This window comes from Nycticebus coucang, chromosome 1 (assembly GCF_027406575.1).
Source record: "Nycticebus coucang isolate mNycCou1 chromosome 1, mNycCou1.pri, whole genome shotgun sequence".
Taxonomy (NCBI): domain Eukaryota; kingdom Metazoa; phylum Chordata; class Mammalia; order Primates; family Lorisidae; genus Nycticebus; species Nycticebus coucang.
The window spans coordinates 77322187-77339477 of record NC_069780.1 but is presented as its reverse complement, the minus strand read 5'-3'; the positions used below and the strand labels follow the sequence as shown (position 1 = coordinate 77339477).

General features: G+C 39.2%; 1 protein-coding gene across 15 annotated transcripts in view; it reads left to right on the top strand.

Annotated features, from left to right (window-relative positions):
* The window catches only part of SH3D19 (SH3 domain containing 19), a 193607-nt gene that overhangs the window by 169719 nt on the left and 6597 nt on the right, over positions 1-17291 (top strand). For 7 of the 15 annotated variants that reach the window (XM_053582656.1, XM_053582675.1, XM_053582732.1 and 4 more), the window contains 8 exons: positions 519-587; positions 754-894; positions 6082-6157; positions 7350-7480; positions 10175-10233; positions 14619-14821; positions 15648-15700; positions 16073-16144. In XM_053582656.1, coding sequence (XP_053438631.1) covers positions 519-587; positions 754-894; positions 6082-6157; positions 7350-7480; positions 10175-10233; positions 14619-14821; positions 15648-15700; positions 16073-16144 — 804 coding nt within the window. The remainder of the gene's footprint in view (positions 1-518; positions 588-753; positions 895-6081; positions 6158-7349; positions 7481-10174; positions 10234-14618; positions 14822-15647; positions 15701-16072; positions 16145-17291) is intronic. The other 8 variants (XM_053582695.1, XM_053582704.1, XM_053582763.1 and 5 more) reach the window with 6 other exon arrangements.

The window sequence follows — 17291 nt, the reverse complement described above, 5'->3', positions numbered from 1 at the left end:
TTTCTGAGGTCAGGCTGTGAAATGGCTTTAAATAGACACTTGGTATGAGAGAGACTCTGGATGGTGAGATTCAAGGTAAATGGAAGCAGTCAGGTAGTAGATGGAGGGCTCTGATTACCAATGAGCCTTCAGAAGGCAACCACAGTGAGAACCCTGAATGAAAGACTTCAGTGCCTTGTCAGCCGTGAGGTCACGTACTAAATATCTGTCCTTCAGACCCCCAGGGTTCTTGGTGGACCTTGCCCTGTAGAATGGAACTTCCTGGTTGATGTTGTTAAAGGGAACTTGTAGGCCACATTCAGTGCTGGTAGTTTTGGGGGCTCATCTCCAATCCCAAGAGTTTTTAGTATCCAGAAGAAATGGCAGGCCTCACTAGATCTAGAGCGGGAAGAAGCCAGAAAAGAGTTTAACAGCTGGAGAAATTGCACTTTAGGGACACACACCAAATCTTAAATGATTGGCACCTTAGGAGGAGGTGATTTGATTGTGAATAATCCTTTTATTGGTTTACATTTAAGCTGTCTGTGCCTCATGGAATTGCCAAGGAAGACATTGTCTCAAAAAACCCCGGGGATCTCTCTTGTAAGGTAAAAAAGAGCTCTGTCTTTACAGACTAATGTAGATAATCACTGGCCTCTGTCACTACTATTACACATTATTAAATGCTTTATGCTCCAAATATTAAAATGTGAAAGAAGTAATAATGTTTTATTAAATAATAATTGCTTCAGAGAGTGGTATTGTACCTTACAGCGTGGGGATGTACTTGTGATGCTAAAGCAGGCAGAAAATAATTACTTGGAATGCCAAAAGGGAGAAGATACTGGCAGAGTTCACCTGTCTCAGATGAAGATTATTACTCCACTTGATGAACATCTTAGAAGCAGACCAAACGTAAGGAATTAATTTTGTACAGCCCTCATATCACATATGGCAGCACATTTCATAGAACTATTAATTATATCTCATCCTCAGGTTTTTATTAGCACATTTATTTCAACCAGGGTAAAAATTACATTAGTATGTTATTCCATTTTTTAAATAAATTACTTTTAAGAAATGTGCTACTGCCCTACTAATGACTTTGATACCCAGAGTGACTTCTGTGTATTTTCCCATCTTCATATTGTGCTGACTTGAAGCAACTAGAACACTCATTTATTTTCAACTGTGAGAGCTGCTTGTTTTTTAAAGATAAAACATGTTTACCCAAGTGCCAGAGATTAGCTTTCTAGCAGAATGGATGTCTGACATTAAAAAGCACTCCCCCTGCCCTTTTTTCTGAGATATAGTCTCACTCTGTTGCCCAGGCTAGAGTGCCATGGTGTCAGCCTTGCTAACAAAACCTCAGATTCCTGTCTGAGTTCAAGAGATCCTCCTGTCTCAGCCTTCTGAGTAGCTGGGACTACTACCTGCTATGATGCCCAGCAGGAGGCACCTGCTACAATGCCCAGCTAATTTTTTCTGTTTTTAGTAGCGACAGAGTCTCACTCTTGCTCAGGCTGGTCTTGAAATCCTGAGCTCAAGCGTTCCACCCTTCCTGGACTTCCAGAGTGCTGGGATTATAGCCTGAGCCACCGCACCCCACAAAAAAAAAAAAAAAAAGCACACCCCTTTAAGATTTAAGCTTAATGTTAACTTCATTTCTCTGATTATAGCTCAGAAAACAATTAAATGTAACCCAACAACCTCAAGTCACAATTTAAGCCAAACAAATTTGTGGAACCTGAGAAAAAACAATGATTATGGAAGGTCATTTGTTGTGTGAGAAAAATGCTATTGAACTGGTATGGTGGCTCATGACTATAATCCCAGTTTGCACAGCTGAGGTGGGAGGATTGCTTGAGGCCAGGAGTCTGAGACCATCCTGGATATAGCAAACACCGTCTCAAAAACAAAAACAAACAAACAAAAAAAAATTGAGAGAGAAAGAAAAATGCTGTAGGAGGTATATTTTTAAAAGTGCTTCTTAAATTACCCAGTTAAATTTTCACTATCTGTTAGTTAATGTGGCAAATAGAAAAATACCCATCAATTATTCAACCGAAGTAAAAGTATTTGGTTTGCCTTTTATCCTAGTTTTCATAATCTAGTCCATGTTTTTTCTTCTTAGAAAGCAGTTAATCTCTTGAAGTTTGGTAAGAAACTGTAAGTTTCTATTTTGGAGAAGTGAAGATAGATGTTAAGCGAGTTGCAGCTGGCATGTGAAAATTCTAATTTTAGTTCACACAGGGAAAGTTCTTCCATTACTCATTTTCTCTGTGTTTTGATGTAACATTTTCTGTCATAGCTGTCCTTCCTCTTTCAGCACACACTGCTAGTAACAGTGGGAGTTATACTGCCAAAAATCTGTCTTTTGTGTAAAATAGAAGCCAAAGAAAATTAGAAATTATTCTTTTATAATAGTCCAAAATTTTTTCTACTTTAAATATCACCTTCTCATCTTGTGCTGTAGATGTGCAGAAAGCTGGCCTCTGATGGCCAACTATTGGTGATAATGAAGTGAATCCTCCTTTATGCTTCTGGGTTCATGGTGATCATTACATTTTTTAGAAAAATAAAATTTGCCTATTTGAAAGCCTAGTTTTAAGGTAAATATCTCTGAAAATGTGTTATGTTTTCCCCTAACTTGGTAAACAGAAAATACAAACATAATCTAGTTGTAGTTGAATCTGTCAGTTAATGGGAAGAGTAAGAGAGGTTGTTGCCTAGTGTGTGGTTGACAGCCCCGACCCTGGGTTTCAGTTCCCTTTCCACCACCACCTTAGGTAGGGTGAGGATGAGAGATTAAGACTGAATTTTGCTCTGTTGCCTGGGTAAAGCGCCAGTGGCACAGTCATAGCTCACAGCAACCTCAAACTCCTGGGCTCAAGGGATTCTCCTTCCACAGCCTCCTGAGTAGCTAGGACTACAGGCGCCCGCCACCATGCACAGGTAATTTTTCTGTTTTTGGTAGAGACAGTCTTGCTCTTGCTAGGCTGATCTTCAACTTTTGGTCTCAAGTAATCCTCCCTCCTTTACCTCCCAGAGTACTAGGATTATAGGCATGAGCCACTGTGCTCCATCTAAACTTCATGTTTTAATGTGTGAAATAAGTATAACGCCTCACAAAGTTGACTTTAGAGCTGACATTCTCTATGATTCCATTTGTACCAGAATAGGCACGTCCATAGAGACACAAGGTAGATTAGTGGTTGCCTTTAGTGGCTCCTAAAGGGTAGGGAATTTCTTTTGGGGGCAATATAAATGTTCTACACTTGGATTGTGGTGATTGTACAATTCTGTGAATATACTTAAACAATATACACTTTAAATGGGTGAATTTTTTTACATGTGAATTATATCTAAAGGATATTTAACAAATTAAGTGAACTAGTTAGTGCATGTAACACAGTGAGCAGCACACAGCAAATGAACAATAAATATTAGCTATTCTTATTATTGTAAAACCATCTGTGTTAGGGCGGCACCTGTGGCTCAGTGAGTAGGGTGCCAGCTGCATATACCGAGGGTGGCGGGTTTAAACCCAGCTCCGGCCAAACTGCAACAAAAAAATAGCCATGTGTTGTGGTGGGCGCCTGTAGTCCCAGCTACTCGGGAGACTGAGGAAGAGAATCTCCTAAGCCCAAGAGCTGGAGGTCACTGTGAGCTGTGACACCACAGTACCGAGGGCGACAAAGTGAGACTCTGTCTCTAAAAAAATAAAGATAAAAATAAACCATTTGTGTTAGCAATCGTAATCATATTAGAAAAGATTTTTGAACTATATTAGATTTACCTACAAAATATGTACCCTAATGGTGTGGTTGAATTGTACTGACCCCTCTGGGTAATCCTATCCAGCCTGTTCCTCTATGTTGTTGTTGTTGTCGTCATTGTTTTGAGACATGGTCTCTTTTGCCCTGGGTGGAGTGCCATGGAGTCGTCATAGCTCACAGTAACCTCACACTCCTGGGTTCAGGCTTTCCTCCTGCCTCACCCTTCCAAAGTGGCTTGAGATTATAGGTACCTGCCACAACGCCCTGCTAATTGTTCTATTTTTAGTTAGAGATGGGCATCACATCCTTGCTCAGGCTGATCTTGAACTCCTGGCCTCCCACTCCACTTCCCAAAGTGATCGGATCACATGTGTGAGCCACTGCACCCCGTCTGTCCTGTTCCTCTTGCACTTTACCTGCCAACTCAGCTTCCTGAGCAGCATTGCCAAGGATATCCATACGTGGAAAGCAGAGAAGGGAAACGAATTGGGAGGCATAAATTATCAGCCTCTCCCTCCCAGGTTTGGTTGTGTTTAGATTTCTGATTCGTTTAGAAATTCATGTTTGTGTTTAGTGTGAGTTAGGTCTCAGACGTCACTTTTTCCAAAGGGATAGCCATTAAGCCTAATACCATTTATTGAATAGTCATTCTTTTTTCTCCACAGATACTAATTGGAAAAAAATTAAAATCATACATGTATATACATATAGTAAATTAGGTACATAACAATTTTTAAAAGCCACTCCAGACCTAAAATATCTCATAGTTTCTTTTCTGAAATTCCATATTGGTCATTTATGTTGAGAAAAGTGTTCAGCAATCCATGAGATAAATGTTTGCCTTACCTTGTTAAGCTAATACATGAATAATAAGCTGCATTAGCCATTACCATCTTGACTTAACATTCTATTTCAATTCATCTCACTTGAGAGAATACTATTTGGTTTTGTGGGTCCCTTATGGTTAAAAGAGCAGGCGAGACTCAGAAAAACTTGGAACGAAAGTACAGCATGGTGGAAAAGGAGAAAGCGTAGTCTGACCAACCAGTGCAGCGTGACCAGGGGAAGGGCAGAGGTGCAGAAGTGTCAGATCTCTAAGGGGACAAGAGTTGCTGGAGGAGGTGAAGAGACTGGAAGGGGCACAAAAATCTGCCTTTATTTATTTCACCAGTGTTAAAGAATTTTAAGTTATGACACCAAATAATATCCTTTAGTTGAATTTGACAATGATGATGATGTAGGTAAGCCTGTCTCTTCATGAAGAATTGATCATAGGAAGAAACTAATAATAACAACTGGTTGTCAGCAAGAAAAAGTCCTCCTACTTCTTTAGTCAATCTTGGCAACTGGCTAGGCAAAAGACATAAAGACTATTAGATTCTTCTTGCTAATTTATCTAGAATTACTGTTGAAGAAGCCATTCAGATTAAATACAAAATGCAGGCCAGGCATGGGAGGTAGCATTGTTTTCAAATTAGAGAAAGCATTCAGCTAAGTGGTAGTAAATGAAATAGATTTTACTTTTTGTGAATTATACTTCTGTGGAAAGTCATTAACTCTTTTCATTAGAAAAGGCAAGAACATAAGTCTCCGAACTTCTTTCTTCTCCTATCCCAATAAAAATCCTATTTTTAAGCCTTCGTTCTTAAGGTTTAGTCCTGATCAAAAGTTTAAGGAAAAAAACTACCCTCTAAAGGAAACAGGCCAAACCATTACTTCAGGGTATGGTAGGCACTGTTTAAAAACAAAGTTAAGCTGGCTCAGCGCTGGTGGCTCAAGCAGCTAAGGCGCCAGCCACATATACCTGAGCTGGCAGGTTCAAATCCAGCCCAAGCCCGCCAAACAACAATGATGGCTGCAACCAAAAAATAGCTGGGTGTTGTGACAGGCTCCTGTAATCCCAGCTACTTGGGAGGTGGAGGAAGGAGAATCCTTGAGCCCAGGAGTTGGAGGTTGCCGTGAGCTGTGATGCCACAGCTCTCTACCTAGGGTGACAGCTTGAGGCTATGTCTCAAAAAAAAAAAAAGAAGTTAAGCAGTTCCCTTTTGCTTTACTTTCTCAGTTAAAACGAAAACAAAAACGAAACAAAACCTGATACAGGATGTTATAATTAAGAGTTATTTTTGTCTTCCCTCGGCAAGGACATATTCTTGTTCAACTTGATAATGATTCCGTTGTTTGGCTCAACTGTGCAGTTTGCATCTTGAACTCATAATGTAATTGTGTCAAGAGGACTCTAATGAGAGGAAAAAATTGGTCTCAGAGTGATTAATAAATCCCCCATCTATCCTGCACACTTCATTCACAACCCTGTTTTCCCCAGAAGGATCCAAGCTGCGCTCAGAAGGCTGTAGACAGCAGCACTCCTCATGCCATTGCTCTTCATGATTTTCCAGCAGGTAAGGATATGAATGATAAGTTGGGAGAGCCATAGGATCCAGGAGCAAGGCATCCTCTCTGGGAACTCCTTCTTCATTTTCTTTGCCTTTTCTTCTCCTAGACTGGAGAGGTCATCTTATCCAACACTCTACCTTCAGGAAGGGTTAATTACACCCAGTCATTCCAGAAGCTTGGTTGAGTGCCTTTGCCTTTGAAAATCCCTGACAAACAGCGAGGGATAAGCTTCCAAATGAGCAATAGCAAATGGCCTACCAGTTGCAAACTTAACTCTTTCAAAATAGTGGGTAGTAACAATTGTAATAAAGTTAATTCTAACTTAAAAGTGAAGTTCTTTTGTCAGAAGAGTGGTATCAGCTGTTACTTACCTATGGAAAGTAACATTTCAAAATGGAAATGTTTCTGTAATCACTTTTTAAATACCTTTATATTCAGGGCTACAAATAAACTTCAGATTAATTTACAATCCCCTTTCATCCAGATTTATTTACATCACTTGATAGGCTGATTTTTTTATTTTTGAGAGTCTCACTATGTCGCCCTTGGTAGAGTGCTGTGGTATCACAGCTCACAGCAACTTGCCTCAGCCTCCCAGGTAGCTGGGACTATAGGCACCTGCCACAACACCCAGCTATGTTTTTGTTGCAGTTGTTTAGCTGTTGTTTAGCTGGCCCAGGCCAGGTTTGAACCCACCACCTTTGGTGTATGTGGCCGTAACCACTGGGCGACGGGTCCCAAGCCCTGATTTTTTATTTTATTGTATGTAAATTCACATGCTGAAGAACTGTGGTACTCCCTTAGTTAATATTTGAAACTGAAATTACTTCAAGCATGACTAAAAATAATGATATTATACTGTGTCTATAAAGCCCTTCTATTGTTCATTATGTATTCAGCAAGGGGTTTGTATTGGCACAGCAGGAATCGTTGGCCAGCATAATGTTTTTTTAACCATTTCCCATCAATCAATGTATGGTAAATATATCTAATTTGTTGTTTAAAAACGGAGCTTATAACAACAATATCCCCAAAAAAAAGAATAGTATTTTTTAAGTCGATTTGATTAGTATACTCTGTTCTGACAATCAGTAGAAAATACTACCTCAGTGTACAAAACTAAATGCTACTTTGTGATCTAATCAAGTCTGCAACCAGGATAAATTTACCATACATAACTATAATTTTATATTACAGAGCAAGTTGATGATTTGAACCTCATTTCTGGAGAAATTGTATATCTTTTGGAAAAGATAGATGCAGATTGGTACAGAGGGAGCTGTAGAAACCAGATTGGCATATTTCCTGCCAACTACATCAAAGTAATTGTAAGTGGACTGTGCTGTTTTTATTGGTCATAAGCTCAGTGGTTCTGGGGGACTCGTAGGTTGGAAAAAAATAACCAGAAGCCTAGAGTCTTTGGTTTTAGTTCTCTCCCTTCCATTGATTCATTTGGCTCTTGACAAATTTAAAAATAAAGATTTGTTCAACTAGGTAGTAGTTATTATTACTATTATGTTATGGGGTTTTGGAACATAGTGCCTAAATGCTATCTGAAATCCTGAAGTGAAAGACCAGCACTGCTGGTCAACTGGCCAATCAGCTATTCTTAGGAGGTTGTTAAGACTAACCTTTGAGACATTTAGTAAATGTGAATTAAATGCTCTCTGAGGTTATGGTACCATTTCTCTTCTTCTTTTTTATTTTTTTTTTCTTAGAGATAAGAGTCTTACTTTGTCGCCCTCAGTAGAGTGCTGTGGCGTCACAGCAACCTCCGGCTCTTGAGCTTAAGGAGATTCTCTTGCCTCAGCCTCCCAAGTAACTGGGACTACAGATGCCTGCCACAATGCTTGGCTATTTTTTTGTTGCAGTTTGGCCAGGGCTGGGTTCAAACCCGCCACCCTCGGTATGTAGGGCCGGCGCCCTACTCACTGAGCCACAGGTGCCGCCCCCATATCTCTTCTTTGGAGTGCATTTTTTTTGGGGGGGGGTTCTTTTATCTTTTCCATTCACATTTATCTCCATCTTTTAAAAAATTCAATTTGGGAATACTAAAACACTTTATTGTAAATGGTGGTTCATTCTCGCATAATTTCTCATTTGATGGGGGAAATTATATTAAAGCATCAGAATTTTGCACACCCTTGTGGCCTAACTTGTTAAAACATATCTGTATGTTGGACCTTTATGGGCCAAGCCCAAGTGGCCATAAAACATAAGGTGAAATCAGACTGCCCCTGTAGTCATACATCAGAGCAGTATGACTCAGTCCCTGATACAGCTTATTGATACTCTGAAATACCAATGAAGTCAGCCTGAATAGTTCAGCATTAACAGCTTATTTGGAGGAAAAAAGCAACTAATTTTCCATTACATCAGAAATTTAAAAAACAGACAGCAGATCTATATTTTTCAAATAGAAATGAGTTTGAGTCTCTTAGATGGAAATGTAGGTCTTAAAAAGTGCCCAGTGTATACATGTATATGCCCTGATTCTTTGAAGAAATTCAACCACGTTCTCTAAATTAATATTTATTAATATTTAGAGAACGTAGAATAATGTTTTTGTTATTAGCATTCTTCCTCATTTTTCTTCGGTCCAATGAAGCAGTACTTTAAAAAGCACGATTACCACACTGAAATCAGTCACTGAATTTGCCACATTATTGTTAAAATCATTATTTCTAAGCCCACAAGTTTAAAAAATCTTTAGCATTCATCAAGAGGAGCCCTGATTTATTTAATATAAATTTCAGAACCTTCAGTAGTTTCAGATTATGGGCCAGATATTTTATTACAACCTTTACTGAGCCTTGTACATGAGATGTTGTAGAAAGTGCTTGCCACTTAGTAGATGCTCACTGAGTACCAGTTCCTTTCTTTCTTCCTTATTCACATGGAATGGAAAAGAATATTACAGAGTTATAGATATGGAAATAATCGACAAGTTTGGCTGAAATTTTTATTTTGGTATCAGGGAAGTATTGAAGGGTCCTACCACTACGTGGAGTAATAGCTGTAGAAGGGCTGTTGTGTCACGGCTTGAACACCTGATGCCTGGTTTATATCTGAAGTTCTTCAGCTGTAATGTTCAACTTGGAGAACATGAGATAGAGAAAACCAAGTCAGAAGTAGAATGATAATGTGCTTATTCCGGCAAATAAGAGAAGAATTAAATGGCTACTCAAGGAAAGCTACGTCACAAGTTATACATTTTTTTCAAAACCCAAATTCAGGATTTCTTCCATTTAGCATCGATGATAACACTGCTCAAGTTTAACATGTAGCTAAACTGGATGGTTGATTTTAATCATGCATTTCCTAATCACTTAACCTTAAATTTATCTTATTAAAAATCTGAAAAACGGCCAGGCAATGTGGATTACACCTGTAATCCCAGCACTCTGGGAGGCCAAAGAGGGCAGACTGCTTGGGCTTAGAAGTTTGAGACCAGCCTGAGCAAGAGCAAGACCTCACTCATCTCTAAAACTAGCCAGGTGTTGTGGTGGGTACCTGTAGTCCCAGCTACTAAGGAGGCTGAGGCAGGAGGATATCTTGAGTCAAAGAGTTTGAGGTTGTTGTGACCTATGACACCACAGCACTCTACTCAGGGTGACAAAGTGAGACTGTCTCAAAAACAAAAAAAAGATAAAAATCTGAAAAAATGACCGCCCTGCCCCGCTTCCGCCACATCGGAATGAGCTCCTGGAAAGTGTGGCCATTCAAGCCCAAAAGCAGAGGCCGAAAAGAGAGAAATATCCGAAAAAATGACATTCTCTGATTAAAAAATCCAAGAGACTCTGGAAAATTATTACAAGCTAGAAGAATTAAACAGTTGCAAACTATAGAAAAAAATGAAATGAATTTTAAATATTTCAACAATAATTTGTTGGATACATAAACCAAAAAGCATGTTTACAACATGATCCCAAAATTATTATTTCTCTTTTATAATTGAGGAAATTTAAGCAGAAAAAAAAAAATCTAAAAAAATATGTGTTACTTGATTTTGTCTTTACCAGGTTGATATTCCAGAAGGAGGAAATGGGAAAAGAGAAACGGTTCCATCTCATTGTGTTAAGTAAGTTTATTTGTTTTCTTTTGCATAAAATACAAAGGAGGCAACCATTTATATCATGAAGAATTACCAAGGAACACTTAAAAAAAAAAGTGTCATTATTCAGATTCTTAGTGTGTCTTTTTAATTATGAAGAAAACTTGTTTAAAAAGCAATAGTGAATTAAAATTATGATGAAATGGATATAAGGGACGCTACAGAAGTTTTAAGATACACAAAAATTAAGAAACATAAAATCATTTTGATTACTATATTTTCTCAAAATAATTGCCACAACATTCTGTGTACTTTTGCATTCTAATAAACTATTTTTGAAACCGTGTTTTCCACTCATTTTCTTCAAGAGCTGTAAACTTACTTTCCTAGGCCTTAGCATCTTCTTTAGGTCTGAAGACCGTTTTTCTGCACATGCAATTTTTTATTATAGGGAATAGGAAATAATCTCTTGGGGCCAGGTCATACTGTAGAGTTGATGAGTCACAAGTTAAACTTCTGTGGACTCTAGGAACTGAATTGTGATGTTGTCTGTGTGGGCAGATGAATTGTCATGGTGCAAGATGGCCCCCCGAAGTCCTGTCTTTGGCTGCTGTTCTTGAAGCTTCCTGAAAACTTTGGGTAGGCACACTGTTGTGTACCAGTGAGCAGTGACAGTCCTTTGTTCCTCCAGAGGAACAGTTGCAACATGACGGCTTTTGGAGGAGAAAGTTGCCGCCATTTTCTTTCCAACACTTCGGGGCACTTCACTTTTGTTGGTGGGTTTTCGTCAGGAAAAATCCACACTGTTGACTGATGTTTATTCTCTGGATCAAACTGGTAAATTCAGATTTTGTCACCAGTAATGATGTCAAAAACACATCTAGACTTGCCTCCGGGAATCTGACCAGCCTTTCTTCACACCATTCAACCGGATGTGTTTTGCTTCTCTCAAAGTGTGAGGTACCCACAGGGATGACACATCCCTGACTTGAAGATATTGATGCAGGATTTTGGATACTGCCAGTGTTTCAATGTGCCTTGCCTCTTTATTGTCCTTAAATGTCACTTAATTGTTTACATAAACAGTATTTTCCACAGTGACGATGTTTTCCTCAGTCACTGTAGTCACTTCTCTCCTCGTCTGTCAATGAAGTTTGGCCTCTTTTAAACAGTTGAAACCATTGAAAAGGAGTGGAGTAAGGAAGGAGTAAGGTCCCTGAAAGCCCCTTGCAAGTGCTCAGGGCTTTGACAACCATTTAACCCACTTTAGAAATCATAGAAAATCATTAGGAGAAAGTGCTGCCTTCCCAGCTCCATAGCCCGTGCCATCTGAGTGCCATGAAGACAGAAACTAATGAAGCTCTCCCTGAAAGCAGTAAGCCCAGCAAGTGGAAACTTGCACAGGTGAACCAGAAAGGACGCTTCTGTTGACTGAATTTCATGGAAGTGAAATAATGGACTACACGGTCTCAAAACTTTTGTAGTGACTTCCATAGAAGCAGACATAAGCCACTCTCCATCTCAGTACAAGACATATAGATAGCAGCAACAGAGCACACTCTGTCCTGAAGCTTCCCGCAGCCTAGCCTCAATGTCAGCAGCGATGATGTCATCATCCAGTGCATTTTGTTTTGACCTTTTGGTGTTTATCTACCAACAAGTTTTCAAACAGTTCAAATAATTTTGTCATGGGAAACATTTTATAGAAATACAAATCCTGAATGGATGCAGTGGTGTCCTAACACTCTGGGAGGCTGAGGTGGGCAGATCTCTTGAGCTCAGAAGTTGGAGACCAGCCTGAGCAAGAGCGAGAACCCATCTCTACTAAAAATAGAAAAATTATGTCTACAGCTATACCACTCTGAACGTACCTGATCTCATCTAAAAAAATGGAAAAAATTAGCCAGGTATTGTGATGGGCGCTTATAGTCCCAGCTACTTGGGAGGCTGAGGCAGCAGGATTTCTTTAACCTAGGAGTCTGAGATTGCTGTGGGCTAGACCTATGCCATAGCACCCTATCCTGCGTGACAGAGTTGAGACTCTGTCTCAGAAAAAAAAAAAGAAAGAAAGAAATAGAAATGTGTATCCTACAAAAACTGATAGATGTTTTGTTTGTTTGTGTTTTTTTTGGCCAGGGCTAGGTTTGAACCCGCCACCTCTGGTATATGGGACCGGCGCCCTACTCCTTGAGCCACAGGCGCCGCCCCCTGATAGATGTTTTGTATTATTCTGTTTTTAAGAGAAACTAAAGTGAAAAAAGTTAAGTTGAAGGGATCTTCCTTTCTTTCTGAGAAACTTTACATGAATTTATTAATATGTACCCTTTTATGTGTCATTGTAATTCCTTTGTGATTTCAAACATTGCCATAGTGCAACTTTATGTTCTAGTTAAATGAGCAAATTAATAGACTTCAGTGCATGCTGAAGACTGTAATAAGGAGCTGCTCCCAGAGGACTTTAGAAAATATACGCAAAGGTTATCACAAATAAGGAGACTTCCGATGGTACAACAGTTGAATTCAGTTCAGGTTAAGCTTCTCTTCCTATTTTTAAGCAGTGTGTACTACGTCAGCTGGTTGAACTGAAAGTGGGCTTAATAGCCATTGATCCATTGACTATCTTAAATCAGAATTTGATTTGGTTGTCTGGAATCAACCTTTTCTCTTTAAGCTCTTGTTTCTCCGTAGCCTGTTGCTATTGAAACTTCCTTTCTAAAGCCTCAAACTGAAGGTTTGGAATTAAATCATACCTTCTAGAGATACATTTTTATCTCTGCTTTTATGTTATTTTCAGCCAGATTTGCAGATCATGTAACAATTTTTCCAAGTCTCAGAAATGAAGCCTTTAAAAATGAAAAGTCAGCTGGGTATCATGGCTCATGCCTGTAATCCTAGCACTCTAGGAGGTCAAGGAGGGTAGATCACCTGAGCTCAAAGGTTTGAGACCAAGCTGCGCAAGAGGAAGATCACGTCTCTAAAAATAGCCAGGCATTGTGGTGGGCGCCTGCAGTCCTAGCTACTCAGGAGGCTGAGGCAAGAGGATCACTCGAGCCCCGGAGTTTGGGGTTGCTGTGAGATATGATATCATAGCACTCTACGGAGGGTGAAAAATTGAGAGTATGTCTCAAAAACAAACAAAAAAATGAAAATTCATTTTTATTTTATTTATTTTTGAAAGAGTCTTACTCAGTCACCCTCACTAGAATGCAGTAACATCAGCGTAGCTCACTGCAACCTCAGACTTTCAGGCTCACGTAATCTTCCTGCCTAAGTTCTCCAAATAGCTGGGACTACAGGCACCTACCACAACACCTGGCTAATTTTTTCTTTTTCTTTTTTTGAGACAGTCTCACTCTGTCACCCTTGATAGTGTGCGGTAGCATCATAGCTCACAGCAACTTCAAATTCCTGGGTTCAAGAGATGCTCTTGCCTCAACCTCCTGAGCTGGGACTATAGGCACCCACCACAATTCCCAGCTAGTTTGTTGTTTTTTTGTTGTTGTTGTTTTCTATTTTTATAGAGACGGGTCTTACTCTTACTCAGGCTAGTCTTGAACTCTTGAGTTCAAGCAATCCACCCACCTCAGCCTGCCAGAGTGCTGGGATTACAGGAGTGAACCACCATGCCCCCAACTTAATTTTTTCTATGCACCTGACTTAGTTTTTTCTATTTTTAGTAGAGACTGTGTCTTACTCTTGCCGAAGCAGGTCTTGAACTCTTGACCTCAGATGACCCTCCCACCGTGGCTTCCCAGACTGCTAAGATTATAGGCATGAGGCACTGTGTCCAGCCCCAAAATATTTTTTAAAGTAACAGAATTAGGAATAAGATTATGTATTATGATATGCCAAGTTTCTGTTTTCTTCAAACCTCCTCCTAGTTTTTCAGGCCAACTCACTGATTGATTTAGCACTTACTAGCATTTACTCTATCCAGCTGATGCCCATTGCATTCTTCCCTGATTCTTGATCAGGAAGTTTCCTATCTTGCCCTGAGATTCTCAGAATTAGCACTCCTAACTCAGTGCCCTTATGATTGAAAGGTACAGCCTGGACCGTGAATTGTTGTGGCCCAAGAACACAAACACATGGAGACGAGGGGGGTTCTGTAATGAATTATTAAGATGATCAAAAGATGTGGCAGTGTAAACTAAACACCTAGCTGCTTATCTGGATTTCTTTACAAATCTATAACCTTGAGCTTTAGCCTTTTGGGGCAAATAGGTTCATACCTAAAAAGTAAGCACTGTCATTTGAAAGTGTAACTTATTCATTCTCAAGGAAAAACTTTAACTTAGCCTAGTTTACCTTGTTCCATAAGAACAGAATAAATATATGTTGAAAGACCGAATGATATAAAGTATTTTAAAAGTACTCTCTACTTTAACCCACAAAATGTGTTCTTTGTTCAGAGGCCCAAGATGTGTTGCTCGGTTTGAATATGTTGGCAACCAAAAGGATGAGTTAAGTTTCTCAGAGGGAGAAATTATTATTCTCAAAGAGTATGTGAATGAGGAATGGGCCAGAGGAGAACTTCGAGACAGAAGTGGGATATTTCCCCTTAACTTTGTGGAAATTATTGATGATTATGCCATGTCTGGTGCAAATGTTTTAAGTGAGTATGGTTAATATGATGTTTTTATTATATCATGTCCTGATGCAAATAAAACAAGTAGTAGGATTATACTGAAACTGAAAAATAATCCATATTGCCATCCTGTTTAAGGTAGAAAGAAAAATGATTTTAAAATGGTAATTCATGTGGGATATTCATTATTGTGGTTATATCTCAGAGGGCTGGTTTTGGTGTTTTAAGTAATTATTAATATCATCATATAAGAAATACAAAGACTTTTAAATAGAAATGTGAACTCTAGAGCTGTGGTCCCAAACCCCTAGACTGTGGTCTGGTTGGGACTGGCTGTGCAACATCACTGCCTGGGCTCTGCCTCCTGTCCCATCCCCCTGCCTACCCTATGAAACTGGTCCCTGGTAACAAAAGTGTTCTGGTCTGTGGCCTATTAGGAATCGGGCTACACAGTGGGGGGTGTGCAGTGGGCAAACGAAGCTTCCTCTATGTTTACAGCAGCTCCCCATGGCTCACATCATCGCCTGAGCTCTGCCACTTGGTCCCTCCCTTCCCCACATATCTGGAAAAATTGTCTTCTATGAAATTGTCCCCTCATGCCAAAAGGTTAGGGACCACTGCCATATAGGGTATAAATAATGTGTATCCGTCTTCACTTTACAATTAGGTGAACAAGCCCAGAGAGGCTGCTACAGGTCTAGCTAGTAACATTGCCAACACGTGGAGAGACTGGTCTGGAGTCTCAAACTTTTCACTCTCACTCCCAACCTAACAGTTTATTTCTAGTTTATTTCTAATACTATATGGTCTTTACATCTGATGTTTTGAGTTTTTTGTGTTTTTTTTAATGTAGGCACAAAGGTACCAGTGAAAACCAAAAAAGAAGATTCTGGCTCAAATTCTCAGGTAGGCTGCTCAGAAAGATAACTGTATTGACAGCCAGATTTAAACTCTGAGAGGAATATATATTAAATTATAAGTATTAAAGTCATAAGTATCAAGAGAAAACATAGCCGGGCGTTGTGGCGGGCGCCTGTAGTCCCAGCTACTCGGGAGGCTGAGGCAAGAGAATCGCTTAAGTCCAGGAGTTGGAGGTTGCTGTGAGCTGTGTGAGGCCACGGCACTCTGCAGAGGGCCATAAAGTGAGACTCTGTCTCTAAAAAAAAAAAATTTAAAAAAAAAAAAAAAGAGAAAACAGTATGAAATCCTGTTTTAGTTCATATAGCAATTGTTTACAAGAAATTACATAGTTAGCTGGTTTGCATATTTTTTGTTTAGAGCTTATGTAAAGACATGTGGACCCTGATAGAAAATGAGGAAAGAGACGTAACTGGAGAATTCATAAAAGAGGTACTGATACATTAGTGGCTAATATTTTAAAACATATTTAATCTCACTAGTAATCAGGGATATGTATATAAAGCAGCAGTAAGGTAACATTTAGTCCATCCCGTTAACAAAGATTCCATGCAGCTCAAGAAGTAGTTATAAGCTTGTGACTATTTAAAAAGGAGAAAGTACACATGATTTATCATCCTAAAGAAAGGATAAAAAAGTGCAACAAGATTTTAGTCACAGAGGTGGTCATAGTGGCAATGGTATAATAAGAAAAAATTAAAATCAACCTAAATATGACCATAATTGGAAGGATGTTCTAAAGACATGAAAAACTAGATTTATAAAGCAAATGTCATGAAAGAAAAAGGCATATTATAGGGAAAGAGGATATAAAATTGAATATGTAGCATAAAAAGACTAGAAGGAATTATGTTTAAATTGTTAACATTAAATTGTTTCCAGGTGGTTAAGGTTATCTAGGTCGTTAGTTTTTCTCCCATTTCTTCATAAATTTCTAAACTTTCCAAATGTTTAGGATCATTTGTATTATTTTTTAATGGGAAAGAGAAAAAAGCTGGGCTAAAAATTTCACATTGTATTTTATGACTCTCTAAATGTTTAAGGGTGGTAGGAATATGGTGACGTCCCTAGTTTCTGGTGACATATTTAGAAGAGTGAGCCTGTTGAGGTCATGGTGTCTATTGTAATTGGGCTCTGTGTCTCTTAATTTTTTCATCCCCACCCACTGATCAGTCAAACAAGAAAGAAACTGACTACAGGTCTCTAAAAGGAAAAGTTCAGATGGTTGCCTGCCTTGTTTAAAAGCGATAAGTTCCATTCTTAGGATTGGTTACTCAGCTGCATGAGCAAGAGGGTTGAGGTTAGGGTTTTTAGTTTGTTTGGGGTTTTGTTTTATAAGCATCAATTATTGAGAACTTCAGATGTGCAGGCACTATGCCAAGGGTTCTACATGCATTATCTCATTTAATCCTCATAGCAGCCCTAAGATGAAGCTAGGGCTCACAAGAGAAGTGTCTTCCCAGCGTACTGCAGCTAGGAACATGGCAGACCTGCTTGAGCTTCTTGAACATAGAGTTCGCACCTGATTTGGCAGAAATACTCTACACAGAGGAAAACCTTCCTCTGAGGTTGGGGTAAA